Source organism: Podarcis melisellensis (genome assembly GCF_964234715.1).
Source record: "Podarcis melisellensis genome assembly, chromosome: 5".
NCBI lineage: Eukaryota > Metazoa > Chordata > Lepidosauria > Squamata > Lacertidae > Podarcis > Podarcis melisellensis.
In genome coordinates, this window is record NC_138537.1 from 10,680,591 (window position 1) to 10,704,581 (window position 23,991).

The 23,991-nt window shown below is 44.5% G+C and overlaps 1 protein-coding gene and 1 long non-coding RNA gene across 5 annotated transcripts in view; one reads left to right on the forward strand and one right to left on the reverse strand.

Moving 5' to 3' along the window:
* Positions 1–23,991, reverse strand: part of LOC309370033 — a 248,467-nt gene that overhangs the window by 105,905 nt on the left and 118,571 nt on the right. The gene's annotated exons all lie outside the window — the stretch shown is intronic.
* Positions 21,992–23,991, forward strand: part of PEX5L (peroxisomal biogenesis factor 5 like) — a 169,523-nt gene continuing 167,523 nt past the window's right edge. For all 4 annotated transcript variants that reach the window (XM_081911020.1, XM_081911022.1, XM_081911023.1 and 1 more), the window contains exon 1: positions 21,992–22,588. In XM_081911020.1, the coding sequence (XP_081767146.1) occupies positions 22,568–22,588 (21 nt within the window). In that variant the 5' untranslated portion in view covers positions 21,992–22,567. The remainder of the gene's footprint in view (positions 22,589–23,991) is intronic.

Below are 23,991 nucleotides of genomic sequence, written 5' to 3' on the forward strand. Positions count from 1 at the left end.
CAAAATGGGAGGCCTTCAAAACATATCTTAAACAAAATTATACCAAAATCTGTAGCAGCTTTTGAGTGATCCCAGCAGTTTTTATTAATTGCTTATATAAATATTTATAAATTGTGAAAATATTAATATAAAAATAGCATTTTGATATGGCAGTAAACTTATGTAAAAAGAATTAAGGAATAAATGGGAGGTCGGGTATGAAAGATAATGAGATTTTTATTTTTTATTGTAACATGAAATTGCAATCACAAATTTATGTCATCATTTTTATCTTATTAACAGATTGTGTAAATTTTAATTTCTTTCCTTTCCCCTCCCTTCTTAAGTTGTACCCCTTTTTGGTGTTGCTTTTTTTTGTATGTAATAAGCATGGAAAAAGATAAAATTAAAAAAAGAGAGAGAAAAGAAAAGGCTAGAGAAGAAACCCTGCAGAAATGTGGAGTAATGTCCGTAAGAAGGCATCTTGTACACCTCTTTCTGGCAACTTGTATGCCTCCTTCAAGCAACTCCTGCAGCCAAGATGGTGCCAAATGGATTGCTCTGGTTTCCTTTGGACTACATCAGAGAGGCTGAGAGCAGGGTGGTATTGTTGTCTGGGCAGCCCAGGACCTCCATAGACACTGCCCAGGCAGTATCTGCAAAAGCAGATTTGGTGCAAATTCCAGTCTGTCATTGTTATGTACTGAGCTGAATAGGATCCAAAATGCAGCAGTCTGATTGGTCCCAGAACAATAGGATCCAAAATGCAGCAGTCTGATTGGTCCTAGAACAATGCAGCAGTATGATTGGTCTGCAGGAGCCACCCAATCCAGCTCCAGATGGAAGTGAATCCACAACCTGATTGGCCTACAGGAGAATTCCAGAATTAACCAATCATGTGCAGCCCATTGTGTAAATAATGTTTATAAAGCAGATACTTTGAGGGGACTTTCATTCCTCCTCACCACTATGAGCTGAATAAAGAGCATGAAATCCACTCTCAACTCCGAGTATATTTCAGTCATGTGGATTCAAAATGACATCTAGACTACATCCAAACATACTGTAGATGAAAACCAGCACCTCCACCCTGGGAAACCTCCTGGCTATCTGACTATCTGACTGGATAGAGAACAGACAGGCAGACAGAGCATTTTCCAAAATAAGTAGTAGACTTCTGTTTTTCCTTTTCTTTTTACAAAACAGGATAACAATCAAATAAAACTGTAGTTATCTGAAAGAAAAGGTGGCAAAAAAGGAAATTAGCACACACAGGACCCCATTTCGGTTGGACAACTCATCCAAGCAAATATCCTGTCTTGTGTCAAACGGCACATTTCCTACAGCGTCATTACACAAATTCAACATTTCATTTCACTCCAATACATTTTATTTTGTTTCCCCCATGTTGCCGTTAACTGTGTCTTGCAAGTGGCGGTGGAAGTTTTTCACTGGGACCCTAGTATGCCGGAAGTAAAGCTTTAAGCCTTCCTTTCACAGCCAAGAACTGCACAAATCCACCCCAGTGCAGCAGTTAGCTTCGGAAAAGAGTTCCCACTGGTGCAAATGGAAGTACCTCATCATTAGAGTAACTGCAGCCTTGGGTGGGTTGGGGGGGAAGGCAAATTTCATGGGGATCACAGCTGAAGCAAGAAGGATAAACCTCTCCTCCCTGATTATTGTGGTCCTTATGAAAATCAGCACGTGTATTATTATTATTATTATTATTATTATTATTATTATTATTATTATTACAGTATTATTATTTTTAAAACTGCTACTGATGCTGCATTTAACAATATATGCATTTAACAATATACAGTGGTGTCTTGGGTTAAGTACTTAATTCGTTCCAGAGGTCCGTTCTTAACCTGAAACTGTTCTTAACCTGAAGCACCACTTTAGCTAATGGGGCCTCCTGCTGCTGCTGCGCTGCTGGAGCCCGATTTCTGTTCTTATCCTGAAGCAAAGTTCTTAACCTGAAGCACTATTTCTGGGTTAGCGGAGTCTATAACCTGAAGCGTATGTAACCTGAAGCGTCTGTAACCCGAGGTACCACTGTATTGTTCAGGTTTTCAGACCATGAGATTCTCCATTCCCTGAAGCTTGCGGGTTGCATCTCTTACTGAAATCAATGGGGACAACTAATTTAAGTCCACAGTCTTCAGTGGATCTGCTCTGAATATGAGTTAGCTGGATACAACCAAAGGCAGCCTTATGGAGAGTGCATTGCTGGAATTGTGGTGTTACCAGCCGGTGCCTGCAAATTTGTCCTAGGGTCTGCATGCAGGGTCTCAGTAAATATACCCTCAGAAATGCCCAACACACAAGAGACTGTTTGTGCTTTCTGCTCAGTGCCTGCTTGCAGCAGGTCTGCCTCTGCTGCAGGCAACAACCCCTCCTGAAACATGTCCACATTTCACTGAACGCTAGGATTGGACTCCCACCCTCCAATCCATTAAGAACAATGGAGAGGTGCCAAAAACTAACTCTCTCTTCCTCTCTCTCTCTCTCTCTCTCTGGCAACCATTTTGTCTTATGATGCCTCTACTGCAGCCATTTTGTGACTGCTGCCCATGGCACTTTCTCAAAATTCCAAATGTACCTACTGGCCCTAGAAGGCTGGTGAACCTACAATAATCTGCTGTATTTTACAGGTTACGAGGACATGGCTTTGTGTTGCTGGGCCCTGATTTACTTGATAACTGATATGCAGCTTAATTACAACCATCTCTAAGCAGCGTACAAGGAATTGGTTAAATTGGTTGAAAGTACAAGATCAGATTTCAGCCAAAATGTCTGCTGGGACAATAGCAAATGTCTTCAGTATACACTGGAAATTCAACAGAGACAGGGCCTACTTGACCTCAACTGGAAGGGGGTTCAAGAAAACGGGGTCCACAATATTGAACCTAGTAGATACAAGCCATAAATCCGAGTCACCGGGGATCACTAACAGTGACTCCCCAGCAGACCTGAGTGATCAGGGATATAAGGGATCAGGTGGTCCTTGAGGCATCCTGGACCCAACTTGTTTAGGACCTTGTAAATTAATACAGGAACTTTGATGCTCAAAGAAGGTTTGCAGTTGGTTAATATAAGAGAGAGACAATAAAAAGCACTCAGGAGCCTCCATCAAGAAGGCAATTGTCTTACTCTTTTGTTCATTGGGTTAAATCAATATATGACGGGAGAGCAGAAAAAGAAGCTTTTAAAAAAATATTTAATCTATATATTCATATCCTGACAAAAGCTCAGGTAATAGGAAGTAACAAAAATGGTGATAAAAACTAGTGCAGCTAACAATACTGCAGACGCCAGAAATTATATCCCTCTCTATATAAAACACCACAGTTCTGTGTTTAATTGCTGCAGGACCTTTTTGCTTGAGACATTAGATAAATGGCTAGCCTTCAAATTCAAAACTGCCATTTTGCAGCAGCAGAATATTAATTGGGGATTCTTTTCCACTTAACGTGTTTTTCATAAAGGTCAGACAACGTTTACTCACATTCCTGATGCAGGCCCAGTTGCCTGTTAATCAATTTTAAGCCGCTGGAAATAGCAATTTGGAGCCTACAAATTCTGATGCATCTTAATTATGATTTGTTATCTGCTCTAGATATGGCTTCTGCTTTATTGACAATGCCTGGATTTGGGGTTGCCTTCTTTCAATAGCCTTGATAGAAATATATAAGGTCTGGACTACATGCTACATGGATCATGGGGATTGCCACCCGCAGAGTGAGTCCCCAACCAACCAGACTGTGACAGGTACAAATGCTCATCCCATTGCATAATTCCATTGAGAGATTCTCTGTTTCTGCTTCCTGACATACCTACAGGAAATTCCAGACATCTCTTAAAATTCCATTTTCCCCCTAGGACTCCATATAAGGCATCCGATTTCCTGGCATGTCCAGAATTTTCTGGTTGTATGGCAAGCCTAGTTTAAAATGGTATGACACTGCTTTAAATGTATGGTGTGAATGTGGTCAATGGCAACCCCTGGCAGGAGTGGGGAAATGCTGAAAGTGAAGATAACACTGTATCTATTATGGCCAGTTTGGAATCCTTATGATAAGTATAAGGTGTAGCCCAGCCATAAGACTTTGAATGCTGTCTTCTATCTGGAAAATTATAGTGTCTTGATATCTGTTGTTACTTAAGGCCAAACGTAACACAGCACTAATTGTGCAGCTGCATATTTAGCATCTCATGACCCCGAAGTCCTGCAATGGTCAAGACTTGGAATCAAGGGCTGCCGACTTTCCAGCTATGGAGACAAAGCAAGTGCAGAGGTCTAGTGCTGGAAATGATGAAACAACAGAAGCCAAGGAACATAAGCTCCAAGAAATATTTCCTGCATCTGCATGGCCGGAGGCTGGAGCCTCTTGGGTACCTTCTTCTGAAGAACCAGTGAGCTTCCCCAGGACCTCACCAGTCCAGAGGCACAGGGAGCACACCAGGCTGGAGGCTAGGAAACAAAGTAGGAGGGCTCATAGTCAAATCAGAGGGTTGGCCCTTTAAGAAACTATAGTTAGTCACAAGGGGGTACAGCCTGAGAGAGGTAGTCAGAGAGCAAGAGCTTTAAAAAACTCAGCTTGCTCTCAATTATTATTGAAGCAAGTGGTTTACTTGGAGCTATCCATGGTCTTGAAACTTCTGTCTTCTTGTCTGTAGAATTCTGCATTGGACCTGAAAACTACAGAGAGCCACCATAACTTATAGCAAAGCTTAGTTGCATCTGGTGGTTACTAGCAAAAGCCAGGGATTATGAGAGTTGCAGTGCAGTAAAATCTGGAGGGCCACAGCTGCTCTGTCTCTGCATTATGGTAATATCTAGTTTGGCCTTCATATTACTTGCTGCACTCTAAAATTTAAGTCCATTATTGTGGCACACTAAAATATAAATTCCTAACTGATAACTTTCCCCCTTGATCATTTCATCCATTGTACTCTTGATCTGTTTTTCCATTATTTTTATTTTTGCATTCACAAATAATAAAGAAAGCCATCTATTTTTTATCTGGAATCCTTAGAAATTCTGTTACGCATACTGTTTGGGGATCCATTGTGCTGTAACTACTGGAGTCACATTGAGCATTTTAGAAATATCGCATCATTACGACTTATGTAAACAAGGACAGTAACATCCCAGAAAACCATTAAAATCAAATCTCATTAGTGTTTCTATTGCATAAATGCATCTGTTTAAATAATGGCTACAGGAACACTGTCAGATTCCAACCTGAGCCCAGATGCTGCTGCAAACAAGCTCAAAAGCAAGCGCTCAGTTGTCATGGGCAAAATGTGGCTGAGAATCTCAAATTGCACAACCAAGAAACCAAAGCTCTATACAGTTCTACAATGTGTGAAGTCACTACACAAGGAACCTTTTTTCCTATTTCCCCCTCCCCGTCGGCAAATGTCCAAAGCCGTTCTGAAAGAAGAAGAAGAAGAAGAAGAAGAAGAAGAAGAAGAAGAAGAAGAAGAAGGAGAAGGAGAAGAAGAAGAGGAGTTTGGATTTGATATCCCACCTTTCACTCCCCTTCAGGAGTCTCAAAGCGGCTAACATTCTCCTTTCCCTTCCTCCCCCACAACAAACACTCTGTGAGGTGAGTGGGGCTGAGAGACTTCAGAGAAGTGTGACTGGCTCAAGGTCACCCAGCAGCTGCATGTGGAGGAGCGGAGATGCGAACCCGGTTCCCCAGATTACGAGACTACCGCTCTTAACAACTACACCACACTGGCTCTGAAAAGATGTGACTCCATCTCCTAGGTGAATCAAATTTCAACCTCGTTCTTCTGAGATTGTGCCAGAGCCCACAGGAAACCAAGTTGCCAGAGGGCAATTGTAGTCAAGCAGGGATGGTCAGCGCTAGAAGACCTTAGATAGCTCCTAATGAGCAACTTGCTCTGAAAAGGTCTGGAGCCCAACTGCAGCACTTACATTTCATAGCCCAGACTACCCCTCAGGCCCTATCCCGGTCTTGGAGAATGGTGACGTCTTCCTGGCTTCCTGTAACTTCACTTCTTGCAGTGAGGGAACTGCCAGAAAGTCCTTGGAGCTGGATCTCAGTGTCTGGACTGAAGAATGGGGATGGAGATGCTCCTTCAGGTATATAATCCAGAATGCGGCAGCTAGACTGGTGACTGGGAGTGGTCACTGAGACCAAATAACACCGGTCTTCAAAGATCTACATTGGCTCCCCAGTACTTTTCCAAGCACAATTCAAAGTGTTAGTGCTGACCTAAACCGCCTCGGTCCAGTATATCTGAAGGAGGGTCTCCACCCCCATCGTTCTGCCTGGACACTGAGGTCCAGCGCCAAGGGCCTTCTGGTGGTTCCCTCACTGTGAGAAGCCAAGTTACAGGGAACCAGGCAGAGGGCCTTCTCGGTAGTGGCACCCACCCTGTGGAACGCCCTCCCACCAGATGTCAAAGAGAAGAACAACTACCGGACTTTTAGAAGACATCTGAAGGCAGCCCTGTTTAGGGAAGCTTTTAATGTTTAACAGACCACTGTATTTTAATACTTTGTTGGAAGCCGCCCAGAGTGGCTGGGGAAACCCAGCCAGAGGGGCAGGGTATAAATAATAAATTGTTATTGTTATTTGTTTTTGTTTTTGTTTTTTTGTTATTAAGGGCCAAGGCCGTTTAGGGCTTTAATGCTAGTAGTTATTGAAGGATAAGGCTATCAATGGCTACTCGCCATGATGGTTGTGTTTTGCCTTCACAATCAGTAGTAGCAACGCTTCTGAATATCAGTTGCTGGAAGCCACAGGAGGGGAGAGTGCTGTTGTGCTTGGGTCCTGCTTAAAGGTTTACCTCAGGCATCTGGTTGACCACTGTGACAACAGGCTGCTGGACTATAGTAGGTGGAGCATAGGACTGGTCTAGCAGGCTCTTATATTTTTGTGATGCAAATGTAGAAATAATGGCTATAACTGAAATATAAATATAAACAGAAATACACTACCTCACATTATAGTGGGGAAGGCAGTGGCTAGGTGAATTATGTCCAGCACTGTCTTGCTGTCCAGGTCCTAACTGTAGACACTCAGCTTCAAGGCTCTAACTGCTCTCCCTTTATTTGGTTATCTTTCAACTGGATGAGCACCAGACAGCCTTTCAAACAAAGGACTCTCCTTTCTGATGTAGGATCCTTGGCCTCCTGCAAACCAGTTGCTTCCTTGGTGCTAGTAGCAAGTCAGGTAAATTAACTCATGGTAGCATAGCTGTGTTGTAAAACTGTAACATGAGTAGCCTTACTCTGGCCCAGAACAAAGACCTCCATCCCCAAATGCTAATTACTAATGGGGTTGTCCTCAACATAATTTATGAGCTAGCTTTCAATTAACCTGGCGAGTTCTCATTTCAGTGGGGAAATGTCTTATTATTTCCATAATTAATTTTCTGAAGAGGGGAGATAATTCATGTTAAGAATAAGTGCCAGATATTTCATCTATTATTAAATTAAATTTAAGAACATAATGTGAGAAGAGTTCTGCTGGATCAGACCCTACCAAGCCCAGCAGCCTCTTTCTTTCAGTGGCCAACCAGACGCCTGTTTATTTATTAAGTATTTGTGCCATTTCTTCTCAAGATCTGTAGCCAAAATAGGCTCCTAGAAGAGCCACTTAACAAATACCAATAATAAGGCCTCAGGCTTGCAGCCTACAGACATGACACAAAGGGAAAAGACAATGGGAGAAAGGAGAGTGGAGAATCAAACTCAGACAGTAGCTCATAGTTCCAGAGTTCACGAAATGACCGGCTGGAATGGAGAAAGAGAGCCAAAATTTGCTGGTGGCTCAGCTGTGGTGGTAGAGAGGTTCTATCTCTCTGTCTTCTATAGGCTGGTGCAATTGGCTATTACAGTGGTACCTCTAGTTAAGAACTTAATTCGTTCTGGAGGTCTGTTCTTAACCTGATGTACCACTTTAGCTAATGGGGCCTCCCACTGCCTCCGCACGATTTCTGTTCTCATCCTGAAGCAAAGTTTTTAACCCAAGGTACCGCTCTGGCAGGAAGGTAAACAGCATTTCCATGCGCTGCTCTGGTTCGTCAGAAGCGGCTTTGTCATGCTGGCCACATGACCTGGAAGCTGTATGCTGGCTCCCCTGGCCAATAAAGCGAGATGAGCGCCGCAACCCCAGAGTTGGCCACGACTGGACCTAATGGTCAGGGGTCTCTTTACCTTTCCCAACATGTACCCACTTACTTGCCTTTTCCCAACATCAAATGTTGCAACTTTTACCCTGTAAGAGAGTTGTTCCAGTCCCACAGTCTTTTTGGCAGCCCTTTTCTTAACCCTTTCCAGATCCACAACATCCTTTCTAACATGAGGTGACCAGAACTATACACAGTATAGTTATAAAGGCATTGCATGATTGGCAGTTTTGCTTTCCGCCCCTTTCCTAACGATCCCTAGCATGGGATTTCCTCTTCCACAGCTGCTTCACACTGGATCCAAGTTCTTATTGAGCTATTCCCCCATGCCCCCCCTTCCTGGTCAATCACTGACAGCTCACACCTTATCAGGGACCAGGATTTATTTATTTATTTTGCCTTACTTCCCCTGAACCGCCTCACTTGCCGTTTTCTCATTTTATTACATTGCGTTGCGTTTTTATGTGCACTTGGCGTCTTTAGCTTAAGCCAAACTGTGACCTATAAATCACGGCCAGAATATATGATATCTTGGAATGCCTACAATTTAATTCACTTAAGCATTTTGTTGCCATACTGAGCTTATAGACTAATGCGCTGAATGAGTAGAGAGTTGGCGGCTGCAATCCAGAAAAATTGTGGGCATGGCGGGATCCCATAGCTGGCTATGAAAAAGCCAAGAATGGGCCTTTACCCTTCCGTAATGGACAACAGCAACCCTGCACTCTGTGTGCTTATGGCCAGTATATATTTTTTAATGGAATGAGCAGTGCAATTTGCATAGGACCAGCTCATCCATCAAGTGAATGGGCATTTGTCCTGAGTATCCACCCATCTGGGCAAGCATGTTGGGATGCTTCTCAGGGTTGTGTGGGGAGTTTCTGCACCAGTAGAAACAGCTGGAGACATGCAAGGTTGGGTGAAGGGACACTTTGACCGCATTGAAACCTCCTGCCGTCTGGCAGATTGGGGGTTTGGATTGCTCTGGCAAATGTTCCGAACAGGGCTGGTTTGAGGCAAAACAGAAAATGGTGTCACTGTGTCATTGAAGCTAATGAGTAGGCTGGCCTTGGTTACAAATGGTCTAGACTTTTAAAAAAATCATAATAATTTATCTTCAGAAAAACAAACACCCACAACTACGAATATTCACAAGAGGAAATAAACACACCCAAAATGCTCAACTTATCTGAAGAGGAGAGAGGAGAGAGAGGAAAGGAGGCGAGAAACAGATAAATGGAAACACATAGTGTAATTATAATAATCCCAACAATATTTGTGGCTCAGCATTCTCCTGTATTTCATTGCACCAGTATGTGATTTAAGGTGTCCACCTTTAAACAAAATAATTATCCAACCGCCTACCCTTACCCTAGTAATATTCATAGTTTCTTTCTCCTTCAGGCCTTTTCAGGGTTAACTAAAAAAAATAAATCCTGGCGTTAGCCTTTATAACATGGTCTAAAACTACAAGATGGTAAGTAGATGTAATAGTGAGCTTTGATCTGCATCAGAATCCTTGAATAACCAGACAATCTGAGTCTCAATTACTTATTTATAAAGTGGGAATAATTAGTAATCGTGGATAAAGGAAATGATGTCACGTTAAGAGTGCTGAGGGATAAGGAACGCCATCAATCTGGAACTAAAAATACCATAACGTTAATTAAGGCTTAGATTCAGAAAAGTCTTACTGTCCAGAAGAGGCACTTACTGAACCCCTTCAATTTTATAAGCATATGAATAATTCTTACCAAATGCAGCAGTCTATTCCTGAATAAGGATCTGAGGGTCGTGTCTTAACCACTTCCATGACTTCTCCAGCAAAACCAATGGCTATTAATGGCTGGAAGGTTCGTTAATTTAAAATACACAGCCTTAGTCACTGTCAACCACTGCACAACAAATCAATAATACTGCATGTTTACTCCCTCCTGCCCACTTTTGAAGGTTTTTTCGATGGACTTCAAATCTTCCTGCATTTTTTACATGTTCTAATTAATTTTGAGAGCTTCCTCGAGTGATTGTGGAAAGGTGAGACTAAAATGTTTTAGGCTACCAGCCTGAACACACTGTATATTTTCTTCTTAACATAGCTGAAGCCAGACATCCTCAAATGAAGCAGAATGATTGGAGATTTAAGACAAAAGAAGCACTTCTTCACACAGCACATTGTGCAAACTATGGAATTTGCTACTGCAAAATGTGGAGACTTGGACAGCTTGAAAAGGGGATTAGACAGATTCATCACCAAATGGCAACTAGTCATGACGGCGAAGGTCACAATTGTTTCTCCAGGACCAGAAGGAGCATGCCATGAAGTAGAGATGGGCACATCTGTGTTTCTCTCAGTTTCTTATTCTTCCAAGCTTAAATTCAGTTCTCTATATTTCTATATCAGTTTGCAATTTCTTCTTTAACAAATGATCCTCCTGAAAATTCCTCAGCACTTTAGTATGAATTTCTCCTGCTAGGTTCATTTTTGCAAAGCAATTCCTACCATATAATGCGTTCTGTATGTTATTTTCAGTAACATCTGCATTTATCTGCACGTTTTATCTGAAAGTGTGTGTTTTCTGTACACATTGCTTGGCTGGAGAACAGCACTGCAAAATTCAGAGAACTGAGAACTTGGAAGGTTGTCTGTGTTTTGGCCCCCTTCCTGAGAATTAGGTGAGTTCACCTTCAAAGGTCAACTGAGTCAAATTTCTCACCCAAAACTTCTGAATACCAATTACTGGGGAACAGGATTGGGAGAATGCTGTTGCACTCATGTCCTGGCTTGTGTGCTACCCAGAAGCATTTGGGTGGCCAGTGTTGAAAACAGGATGAACAGCCAAATGGGCTTTCGGTCTGTGCTTGAGTGCAGCAGTCCATAGAACAGTGGAGGGGACACTGCCCCCCATACTTTAGTCGCCCCAAGCTGGCTTCCACCTGCCTATCTCCTTAATTCCAACCAATTCAAGAGGTTGTCATAACTTTCAGCTCCCTCCTCCTTACACTCAGTGTTGCCCTTATAGAACTTAGCAGGGAGGGTGATGGGGACAAAATGAGAATTAGTTGCTTCTGCCTCTGGCTCTACCTAGTGTTTATTGGCAAAACCTATTTGGTGTTTCGCAATTTTCTGACAAGTTGCAGGACCTTAGCCAGACCTAGCAGAGTACACGCAGAATCCATGGAAGCAATTGGCAACTTGGCTGCGGACAGGATAGACAAAGCAGGAACCAGGAACTTGTAGTTATGTGTTTATTATATACAGTGGACTATTTACAGAAACAGAACACAAATCTTTTGCTAGCTCTCTCTGACACGACTCACAACTCCTACACTGACACAGAACTCTGAACTCACGAACACTGAACTCTGAACTACCAGTTAGTAGGTCATTAATTATCACTCCCTTGAGAGCTTGACCAATCAGGGAGCGGTCTCCGTGTCTCTGTTATTTCCAGGCAGACTTACTCCTTCAGATTGCCTTCTGGCTGTCTGCCAAACCTTAATTGACTCTGTGTGAGTAGCTGCACATACACAGTTTTCCAACAGTGTTGGCCTCCCTGCCTTCCACCCTCCCATCCTCAATGAACACCAGTCACCAACACCGTAGGATCAAGAAAATATCCTGCAGATTTGAAAAGCCATTCAGTTTGGGGGAAGGGGAGAACTACCCCAAAGGCTATTTTGTTTCTTCCATGCCCATCTCCCAGATTCATTAAATATGGCTTCTCTCTTTTCAAAAGAGGACCCAATGTTTTCCATTCCTGATTTGTTATTGCCCTCCATGAGATTTTCTTCCGTGATAAAGCTGAAAAGCCAACGACATCTGTGCCTCAACTAGCAGTGCTGCCATACCAGGAGCAAGCAGCAACAAATGAGACTTTCAAGTGCAGTCTTGAAATAGAGCCTTTGACAAGCGCAGCAACATCCTTGGAGATGAAAGAGTTGTTTGCATTTGAATCAGGAGCAGGATCAAAATATCACGACGGAGGGTGAAGATCCTTCAACCCTCTACTCAAAAAACCAAAACCAAACCCCAACCTAGACTTTCTTGTTGAACAACAAGGTTGCATAACTCTAATGCTTCCCACCCCACTATGAATTATGTATTTAAATATCTTTCCATCCATCCATCTATAATGCTTTGCAGATGAAGAATAAAATATGTATTCATTTCAAACTAGGGACAGATGGAGAAAGAAAAGATCTTGACATTCATGAAGAAAGGCAAATTTGCAAAGAGATATGGCAGTGAGTGAAGGAACAAAGTGTACAGATGCTTCCTCTCCCCTTTGTATAAATACATATTTACAGAACAGCTCACGTGGAGGAGGATGTGCCACAAGGCCAGGTGAGACAGGGTGATGGGTGTAGGGTGGCATTAAGGGCACCAGCATGTGGGAAACAGGCAGATCTATCTTTCAGAAGGAAAGGGCATGTAGCTCAGCAGCCTTTCAAGCGAGAGGTCCCAGCTGCAATGCCTGGCATCTCCAGGGTAGGGATTCTTTTCTGAAACCCCGGAAATCCACTGGCAGTGTAGACAGTACTGAGTTAGATGGACTAATGGGAACTTATTCAGTATAAGGCACCACTCTAATTTCCTATGTGTTCCAAATGGGAGAAATGTGAAGGAAGTGATGTATGGGTGCCACAGGTAGCACAGGAAGTCAGAGCTTGCGGCACACCTGGACAGGAGCAAGGCAGGAGCCTTTGTACCTGGTTGTAGCACAAAGTCAAGTGTACACTCATAGAATCATAGAGTTGGAAGAGACCACAAGGGCCATTGAGTCCAACCCCCTGCCAAGCAGGAAACACCATCAGAGCACTCCTGACATATGGTTGTCAAGCCTCTGATTAAAGACCTCCAAAGAAGGAGACTCCACCACACTCCTTGGCAGCAAATTCCACTGTCAAACAGCTCTTACTGTCAGGAAGTTCTTCCTAATGTTTAGGTGAGATCTTCTCTCTTGTAGTTTGGAATCTTTGCTCCGTGTCCACTTCTCTGGAGCAGCAGAAAACAACCTTTCTCCCTCCTCTATGTGACATCCTTTTATATATTTGAAAATGGCTATCATATCACCCCTTAACCTCCTCTTCTCCAGGCTAAACATGCCCAGCTCCCTTAGCCGTTCCTCATAAGGCATCGTTTCCAGGCCTTTGACCATTTTGGTTGCCCTCCTCTGGACACGTTCCAGTTTGTCAGTGTCCTTCTTGAACTGTGGTGCCCAGAACTGGACACAGTACTCCAGGTGAGGTCTGACCAGAGCAGAATACAGTGGCACTATTACTTCCCTTGATCTAGATGCTATACTCCTACTGATGCAGCCCAGAATTGCATTGGCTTTTTAAGCTGCCGCGTCACACTGTGTCCTCTGGCTCTCCTGCCCTGTGCTGCCTGTAGTTTGGTTTGATCTTTAGTTTAGTCCTCCCAGGGCTGGCCCAAGATACTTTGGCGCCTGAGCTGAACCACAAAAATAGCAGGACCCCTCCACCAGAGAGGAAGGGGTGAATAAAGATCTACATATGCACACTTCTGCAAAGCTATTTAAAATGCACTTTTTAATGTTATTTTCACTGACTTCTGCATTTTTGTATGCATTGCTTGGCTGGAGAGTATTTTAGGTATGAAAATTCAAAAAACTACAAAATTGGAATGATGGTTGTGTGCCGGTTCACATATTGCTTCGGAAAGCATGAATTAGGTAGGTTCATCTTTCACTGTTGTCTTTGTCCATGGAGTTTTCTTGGGAGGGATACTGGAGTGGCTTACCAGTTCCTGCTCCAGGTGGATCACATTTGGTGAAAACTCTCCACTATGACCTGTCCATCTTGGGTGGTCCTGCACGGCATAGCAGATAGCTTCTCTGAGTTATAGTTAAAGCTATGGTTTTCCAGTAGTGATGTATAGAAGTGAGAGCTGGACCATAAAGAAGGCTGATGAGAGCCAGTGTGGTGTAGTGGTTAAGAGCGGTAGTCTCGTAATCTGGGGAACTGGGTTTGCGTCTCCGCTCCTCCACATGCAGCTGCTGGGTGACCTTGGGCCAGTCAAACTTCTTTGAAGTCTCTCAGACACACTCACCTCACAGAGTGTTTGTTGTGGGGGAGGAGGGGAAAGGAGAATGTTAGCCGCTTTGAGACTCCTTAAAAAGGGAGTGAAAGGTGGGATATCAAATCCAAACTCTTCTTCTTCTTGATCGCCGAAGAATTGATGCTTTTGAATTATAGTGCTGGAGGAGACTCTTGAGAGTCCCATGGACTGCAAGAAGATCAAACCTCTCCATTCTGAAGGAAATCAGCCCTGAGTGCTCACTGGAAGGATAGATCCTGAAGCTGAGGCTCCAATACTTTGGCCACCTCATGAGAAGAGAAGACTCCCTGGAAAAGACCCTTATGTTGGGAAAGATGGAGGGCACAAGGAGAAGGGGACGACAGAGGACGAGATGGTTGGACAGTGTTCTCGAAGCTACCAGCATGAGTTTGACCAAACTGCGGGAGGCAGTGGAAGACAGGAGTGCCTGGCGTGCTCTGGTCCATGGGGTCACGAAGAGTCAGACATGACTAAACAACTAAACAACAACAACAACAACAACATATTTCACTGTGAGATGAATCAAATTTCCCTCCATATTCCCAAGGATGCATTGGTGCCATGGCATCCTTTGGACCCGGCTTTGTGGCACACCTGCCAGAAAGACCTGCCACTGCACAAACCAGAAGGAAACCATGCCTGCCCCTTCTGTGAACGGGCAGAAGAAAGAGTCCTTTCATGTATTTCAGTCCTAAGGACAGATCCAGACGTGGCAACAAATGTCAATTTTCTGCCAGAAGCAGCAATCCTGCAACCTGACTCCCCTCTTCTCCCTGCAAGGCTTAGTAGTTTCAGAAACTGCTCCATAGTCACATTCAGCACCATGTGTGGTGATGTCACATGCTTCAGAAAGGAACCATTGATTTTCTATAGTTTTTATTGTTTTAGACTACATTTTACTGCATGATTGTTTGCATGTTTACAGGATTTATAGCACACTCTTCATTGAATGTTTTCAATCCCAGAGCGGGGAGCAAAGTAATAAAACCAAGAAAAAACAAAATACTGAAATACACAAAAAATACATATTCGTATATACAGGGCTAATAAACAACACAACAAATCTGTCACAAGCTGGTCAAGCAAAATTACAACAACCTAAATCAAAAATTCCAATTTTTAAAAAATACAGGTTGGTTTTTTTGCTTTGTGGGCCTCCTAGAGAACTCCCATTATGAGGTTTTTGTTATATAAAGTCAATTTCTATATAAATTCTGGCAACAAGTCCTCTTTTGGCATCACATCTAGTTCTGCCCTTGAAAACAACTCTTAAAAAATTCAGACAAGAAAGAGCCTATGGACAGTTTAAAGACTTATAATGCAATCCTAAGCCTGTATATTAGTTCACTGAATAGACTCAGGGATCCTTTCTCTCCAGTATGTGTAGTTAGGATCGTAGCCTAATAGATTTATCATGGCCTAAACTTTCATGGGCTAAAGTGCACTCCAGCAGATGCATAGAATGTTTCTGTCAGTGGAGAGATATATGTGCACATGACTACTGAGAAAAAGCAACAACATTGCAGGCAGTGGAAATTACATACATGCCATATGCGGAGGCTTGGGAGGCAAGCTGCACACCCGCCAGCCATATGGTTGACGGGGCACAGCTGGCGGGTGTGCTGGGAAAGGGGAGGCCACCGGCACAGCCACGCAGCTCCCCCACTCGCTGGGGCGCCCCTGAGAGGCCGTCGCCCTGGCACAAGGCACCAGTAAGCCCAATAGGAAAGATGGCTCTGGCCATACAGTGGTACCTCAGGATGTGAACGGGCTCTGTTCCGGAGCCCCATTCGCATCCTGAACAGAACGCAAGACGTGACAGCGCGTCTGCACGTGCGCGGGTCACGTTTTGCCACTTCCGTGCATGCGCATGATGTCATTTTGAGCGTCTGCGCATTCGCGAGCGTCGGAATCCGGAAGTAACGCACTCCGTTACTTCTGGGTTGCAGCGGAGCACAACTCGAACGTGCTCAACCCGAAGCACATTCAATTCGAGGTATGACTCGAATCCTGGGAACTGTGGTTTGTTAAGGGTGATGGGAATTGTAGTTCTTCAAGGGGTAGGCTGTAGGCTTCTTTGGGGAATATGTGATCTTTATGTGTTAAAATTCTAATGCTGTTACCATAAGCATGGTTACTTGGAAAGAAGCCCCACCATTGGACCCGTTTCCAAGGGCACATGACAAGGATTAGGAAATAAACCTCAAAAACAGGAGCATACAGGTGTGTTAAATTCAACAGATTCCTGTTTAACGGTTACATGTCAAGCAACACCTTATTCTGTTCCCAGCTAAAATCTCAAGGTTTTTTTCAAAGGTATTAAAAGGTCATTTCCAGGTTATTGCTTCCCCCAACAACAGGAATGGTTGAAAGAAAGATTGAATCAGGAAAGATTGAAGTGATTTGCTAATGTGCTTGTTTCTGAATGCCATGAAGGTGCCAAGGAGAAGGCCTGACCCTGCCTTGATGCCACCACATATGCTGAAGACATCCCAAACTAATGCACTACTGCCTCCGTCTGAAAAGAGCTGCATGGGTTTTCCTCCACTGGGACAGAGTAAGAGGGGGCATGATACAGCTTTATAAAATTGTGCAAGGTGAGGAGGATATAGATAGAGAAATGCTTTTCTACCTCTCTCTCGAACTCAACGTCATCCAGTGAACCTGAATGTTGGAAGTTTGGAATGTAATCCACTGGGAGCAGTCAAATACAACATTCCTTGTTTTCCTAGAGTGGACATGCAGGGCGATGTTGGTCTAGCCAGTCGAACTTCCTGTTACACCTGGCTGGAGCAACCTTCCTTGCATGTGACTAGTGGGTGGGTGTGATCTTTCCAGATCTGGTAAAAGGCCAAGGCATGCCACCACTCTCTCTCTTCTTCCATCTTCCTTTCGTCCTGTGAACTTCCTGGACTGAACTGCTGGCTGCCAGCCAAGCAGTCCCCCAGGTCATCTCCCTTATGGGGTAAACCTGTTTGTATATGTTTGTAACTTAAAGCCTAAAGCCTGCCTTCAGAGATCACACTGTGCTCTGCCTGATTGTGAGTAAACTTTCTTTTTATTGCTTATGAATAGGACTGTGGTGTCTTTATTCTTTTAGGAGGGATTCAAAGGGTCTTACCAGGAAAATATTAGAACACATTTCAATCTGGACAAGCCAGATTGTATAGCTTATTGTCTTAAGAAACTCACACGAGGTTGCAACCAGTTTTCTGCCGTGTAAAGTGGGAATGCACTCTGCTAAGTAAAGGAACTTGCTAGTGCAAGTTAGGAAGGATATTAATAAATAAGATATCCTCTCCTGCCACCTTCAACATTCCCACAGGAAGATTGAGGACAGTCAAAAGAAAGCACTTCCTCGCATATCACATGATTAAAACCTGGAATAGCTTTAGAAGAATAGAGGAATTCATGTAGGATAAGGCTATCTGTGGCCACTACAGTGGTACCTTGGATTACAGACACTTCAGGTTACAGACTCTGCTAACCCAGAAATAGTACCTCAGGTTAAGAACTTTACCTCAGGATGAGAACAGAAATCATGTGGGGGTGGCACAGCGGCAACAGCGGGAGGCCCCATTAGCTAACGTGGTACCTCAGGTTAAGAACAGTTTCAGGTTAAGAACAGACCTCCAGAACGAATTAAGTTCTTAACCTGAGGTACCACTTTAGTTATGTTGTCTAGTGGTGGTGGGGGCACTAGGCACAAAGCCCTCCTGTGGGATTCCGGCACTCCTCGACGACGTCCCTGATTCACGCCGCTGGTTGCAACGATCTTCAAAAGAAACAATTTGGATGAGATTAATTGCACATGCTTCAAGGAAAAAGGGGAGTAAGACTGCTGACAGAAGAGATCTCTGATAACAAGACAAGAATAAAATATGAGAAGATATGTCAAGATACGGTACCATTAAATGACTGAGGGGGGAGGGGGGAAAAACCTGCCTTCCCTTTTTTCTATGTGATTTAACAAGAATCCCCTCCCCTAATGAGTCAGAAATTAAGGACTTAAGCTGTGGGTTTAAGGCTGTGTGGAGATAAACTTTCGATCCAAAGCAATGTTTCAAGATGAAGCTGGAAAGCTAAGAGTTTTGGGAATGACGCAGTTAAAAATGCTGTCGCCATTTTGGGAGGCATTGTTGGAGCTCTTGGGTCTGGGAGGAGAAAGAGAGAAATAGAGTTGTTTACATATTGTCGATCAACTCCTCGGTGGGACTTAAGAGCGACAAATGCCAAAATTTACGATGGAAAGAGTGATGTTATCTACGAAGGAGATATATGGAAATCATCTGGACTTAGTGGAGGAACGGGAAATCCACACAGGATTATACTTGTTACCGGCTTAAGGAGACTAATAGAAGAGATCGTAAAGGAAAAAGAGAAATTATATGAATAAGATATGATGTGGAAACACCAAGATAAGACTGGATAGAATTATGAACTTTATTTGGACTGATTGGGACTGATTTGGACATTAACGCAGTAATAAGAAGATGATCTGAATCCCCCTTTGGATCTTGAAGTATGGGTTCCCCAATCAAAATTTAAAAATTTGGCTTTGTAATTTGGAATTTATGCGATGTGATTTAATTTGATGTGATTGGCCAGTTAATAAAAAAATATTTTTTTTTTAAAAAAAGGTTCTTGTGTTCAGGTTCAGCTTATGGCCATGGTTCCCAACGTGGGGCACATGCCCACAGGAGGGCAATTTGATTTTTAAGGGGGGCAATTCGAGAATGAGTTATTAACAGTTAATGGCCTTTAAGGCTTCCTCCATGTGAATAGGAGTTGACTTTTTGAATAGTAAGAATTATATGTCATGGAGTGGGGGGGGGGGAATCAGGATTTTAGAGATGCTTAGGTGGGACATGGCCCAAAAAAGGTTGGGAACCACTGGCTTATGGGCTCCCCAGAGGCATCTAGTTGATCACGGTGAGAATGGAATGCTGGACTGGATTGGCTCTTCCTATGTCCCTCATTCTGACCAATCAGGATTGTTGTGTTAGAGAACCCTTCAAATTGAGTCACTTATGTGATAGCTGGGGACTGTGACCAACAGCCACATCATCGGGGGTAGGGACAGTGTCCCATATTTCTGCATTACATTTTTTGTTTCCCATGGGTACAGAACACCTGAGTAGGAATTGTTTCCCTGATATGTTAGTTTACTCCAGGTAGGGTGGGATGTTTCTTAAAGTAATAGAAAAGATGACAGACACACACCCAGCCCACACAACTGAAGTGGTATATTCTAGCATTCTACCTCAGTCAGCATAATGTTGCGCCTTGGGAATGAGATGGTACAAGACTGAGGTAGCATCATGGAATGTGCTACTGCAAAGTACAAAGGGGTATCATTTTTATTTTTTTTGCATTGTTCCCTTATTTAAAACCAAGTCAAACAGACACAATCCTCAAACCTCACCACAAGCAGAAAGCTAAAACATCGGGGTAGACTGGGCTAGGACCTGTCTTTCCAATTGGCTGGTCTTCTCCTTGTGAGGAGTTTCCATTATTTTGCTTACATGAGGGATAATTTACATGAGGTAGTGCAGTCCACTGTCCTTTCTTTGGATTTTGCCATCTTATTACGTAGCTTCTGCAGACCTTAGGGGTGAGGTACACATACCAACAATTTCAGAATTGTATTCCCCACTGCCTTCTCTCTCTCTCTCTCTCTCTCTCTCTCTCTCTCTCTCTCTCTCTCTCTCTCTCTCTCTCTCTCTGTGTGTGTGTGTGTGTATGCGCAGAAGTGGGTACATCCACCATTCTTAGTAACTGGTTTACTGAGAATTATTTGTCTACTAAGGCAGTCCAGTCTGATGACTTCTTTGGTAGGTCCTGTGGCTGCTGAGCTAGCAACTCTGCAGTGCTATTGAATCTTCGTGCATTTATTTCTTTCACGGAGAAACCAGACCAGAGATTGCTCATTTTCCTTTGCATATGCGAATCTAATTTGGGGTATAGGAATCTAAAATGGCCAGCTGCCGAACGCTGACTCATGTACTCCACCTCCCCGTCCGTCCCAATGCTACACTTGCCAGTTTGCAACACACCTTTTTTAATTATTATTATTTGGAAGTTTAGTTAATACAAACATTTCAGAAACTGCAATTAAAAGATGGCAGACTCCACATTCTATGTAGAGTGACACTTCTTTTGAAAGGCTTGGGTCATATCTAAGCTCAGAGCTCTGTATCCCATTTCACAGAAAGTTGCGGCAGCAGAAAGGGGGGGGGAGGGAGAGAGAAGTGAAGAAAGGGAAATTTGTCACAGATCCCAGCTTTGTGAGAATCAGTTTCAATTATTATTTTTAAAAGCAAGTTTCTAGCCTTTATGATTGAAAGCTTGAGGGCAATGCATTAGCTCAGTGTTTCCCCAAACTTGGGGCTCCAGCTATTTTTGAACTACAGTTCCAATCATCCCATCATCCCTAATAGCTTCAGCCACAATATCAAGGACTTGTTCATCTACACATCTTCCAATGTGGTACATGCTATACCCTACTGCTTCCTACAGGTTTTTGCAGGCCACAGGTCAGTCTCCTTGCAAAGGAATATTTGTTTTTATCTATTTATTTAAATATTTTTATACTGCCCTCTCACAATATATCAAAGCAGTGCACAGCATTTTTTTTTTTTAAAAAACCCAACATTAAAAGCAGCACAGAATCAGGCACTGATTTGACATCAGAAATGGCAACATTCCAAAACCACAAAAGGAACACAAACTCCCCCCGGACTTTCTACTGCTGACCTGAATGTTGCCCTTCTCCAATAAGTTTTCAAAGGGAAACTCCACCCTAGCGCTGCTGAATGATAACCATCCATAAATTTGATTCTATCTGTTTAGGTTTGAATTGTGATAATGGTTTCCTGCCCGATTACAACACTTGGCTCACCCAACAGTGTTGGGATGACTATGTATGGAGGAAGCACAGAGGAGTTTCAGGAAAAGCCAGCTGTTGGGGTTTGCACACAGCTCAAGCATTGATTCTGGTCAGTCATATATACAGTATAGTGCAAGGACCAACATCGCAAATGATGCCCTTAATTAGAGCTGTTTGGTCATGTCCTTAATTTCTTTGGTTGCAGCAATGCCCTCAGAAGAATTTTCCTGGCCTGACCAGAATTATAGCCTCTTGAAAGGTGCAAACTGGAAAACCCTCCCTTTCGCCTAGGAAAGCTATTTTGCACGTGCTCAGGAACACTTTGCCTTAAAGTTCTTTCAAGATTTCTCGGGGAAGGCCAGGAACTCTGCACAAGCTCAGATTAGGTCAGTCCTGCTTTTGTCAACAAAAGAAGGCCTACGCATCTGCATTGGCTACTCCATACAAGAGGCGTTTGGGGCGTCCGGCGTGCCCTCTGCAAGCACCCAGAGCCGAAGAGCTAGGAGCGCGTGGGCTCCCAATGTCACTTTTGCACTCCCGTAGAAAGAGGTTTATTCTTAGTAATATTATATATAAAGAGCAGTGGAAGCAGCCAGACTCAGTCAGCTTGGCTTAAACCCGGAAGAGGGATCCTGCGGGCTGGAACAAACAACAGAGGGAGAGACAGAGAGGGAAACAAGGCTTGCCTAACGGCAATGCCCGCTGCACCTTGCAGGCTTTGCAGTCAGGCAGTGGCCGAGCGCGCGCTGGTATTTCGAACGATCCCCGGATGGCGCGCGCTCCGCTCTTTGCAGAGGGAGGGAGGGAGGGAAGGAGGGAGGGAGGGAGGGAGGGAAGGAGAGAGAGGGAGGAGGGGGAGGCTCCTTCTCCGTCCAGCAGCAGCAGCAGCAAGAGGAGGGAGGAGGAGGGGTCGCTTTTGGAGAGGAAGCGAAATGAAGGAGCCAAGCAGGAAGCCCAAAAGAGTTCGCCTGAAAAAAGAGACCAGCAGAGTTATAAAGGCAGCGGCGGCGGCCAGAGTTTGCTTGCAGTCCTCCCCGGGTTTTGCCTTGCAAAAATAAGAACAGTCACAGCAGCAGCAGCAACAGAGCCCTCCTGCATCCCCTCCCCTCTTTGCCTGGCTGCCTGCTTCCTCTTCCAGCACCTCGGGGGAGAAGGACAGCTCCCTTTGCCCGTTGGCACACTCTGCGCGCGAGAAATCCCCGGCAAGCCGCCTTGAAGGGGAAGGAGGAGGCGGCGGAGGTCACCGGCGAGCAACAGACGCGGCGAGCTTGCCGGGCACCTAACTCAGCCCTTGCAGGCGCCCGAGACTCCCGCTTCCTCCAGAGCTCCGCTCTCACCTTGTACCTGCTTGCAGTTGCCTAGTCGGGGAAGACGACCCCCTCCTCCCCCAGTCCCACAACCTGTCGGCCTCGGGGGGTGGATCTTGAAGCAGGCAAAGCAGAATGTACCAGGGACACATGCAGGTAAGAGGCAGCAGGAAGCGAGCTTTGCAAAGGGTGGGAATCCAGGCTCCGGTTAAGTTTCTCTGGGGTGGTTTGGGGTGGGCAGGGGGACGCATCGCCTGCGCCTCGCGCAACAGGTTCACCGGGCTGTTGCCTCACTTCAGGAAAAGGAGGCCGGTGGCTAGAGGTTGCAGCAGGTGAACTTTGCAACTAACTTCGGGCTCTTGCCCTGGACGCCGGCTGGACCGGTGACCTTTACGCACCAGGTCAGCCCTTCCCGGGAAGGCAAAACCGTCTAGGAAAACAGCTAGTGGAAAGCCGACAACCGCCCCAACTACCTCTCCTTTCCAGCGCCTGCTTTCAAGGCATCCTTGCATGTATGTCAGCTGAAGGGCAAACAATAAGAGGCGCTCTCCCTCTTTACTTTTTTGTGTGTGGTGGTGGGCTTGGCTTTGCAAAACCTCGCGCGCAAACTCCGCCCCCTGTGCATGGTTTTTCCCCTCTGCCCCTTTGTGGACGGAGGTTCTGCGCCCTCAGAAGCGCATCTGGTTCCCCGGCCGCTGTTTGGGGTGTGCTTGTTTTGTCTCTCTCACGCACACCGCCGAGCTCCTCTTCCTCTTCCGCCTCCTCTCCACGTTAAACGGGCGGCGCCTGATCTGGCCCAGCAAAAAGAGTGAATGAATGAATTTGGGGGCGGGCGGGGGGGACGCGACGGAGAGAGAAGCACAATGCTTTTTGCAAAGGTTGGAATTTCAAACGCACGTCTTCCAGCATCTCTAGATAGAATCGCAGCCTCCGACTGCTATCGATCCATGGATAGAGCCCTGAAAGCGGAGGATGCTGTTCTCCCTTGGTACGCTAGGGATGGTGGCTTTAACCTTGACTCCCTCTCTTCCTTCTTCACGTGGTCCCTTTCCCTTAAAGAAAACAGGTCTTATTGTGGAGGGAGTGCTGAAATATTGAGCCCATTGCTTGGAGCCTCTTTTCCTTACATGCAACCAAATCTCATTTCTTGGTTAACCTCCCTCCCTTGCTCAACTCCCTCTTCCCAAAAGAAAACATCAGCAACAACCCACTTTTAAAATCACCTCTAGTATGTATCCAGATTGATATCTTAACATGCGTGAATAGGAAGGATAAGTACAGAGAGCAGAGAGGGAAAATCCCTGCCTTTCCCCTGATTTTCGGTACTTCTGGCTGATTTCAGGGCTTGTTGATCAGCCTTTTGCCCACGTCAATGTCAACCACAGGAGTGCATATGTAATGTGACACATGAAAGTTGAATGAGCATCCTGACTCAGCACTTCTTGCTATATAAAACTAGATGCTGTAAGAACTCTTCATGGTCACTGAATTGGCTCTGTAATTAGTATATATATATATATATATATTTGCTTTCGTAGATTTTCACGGGTACAGGAATG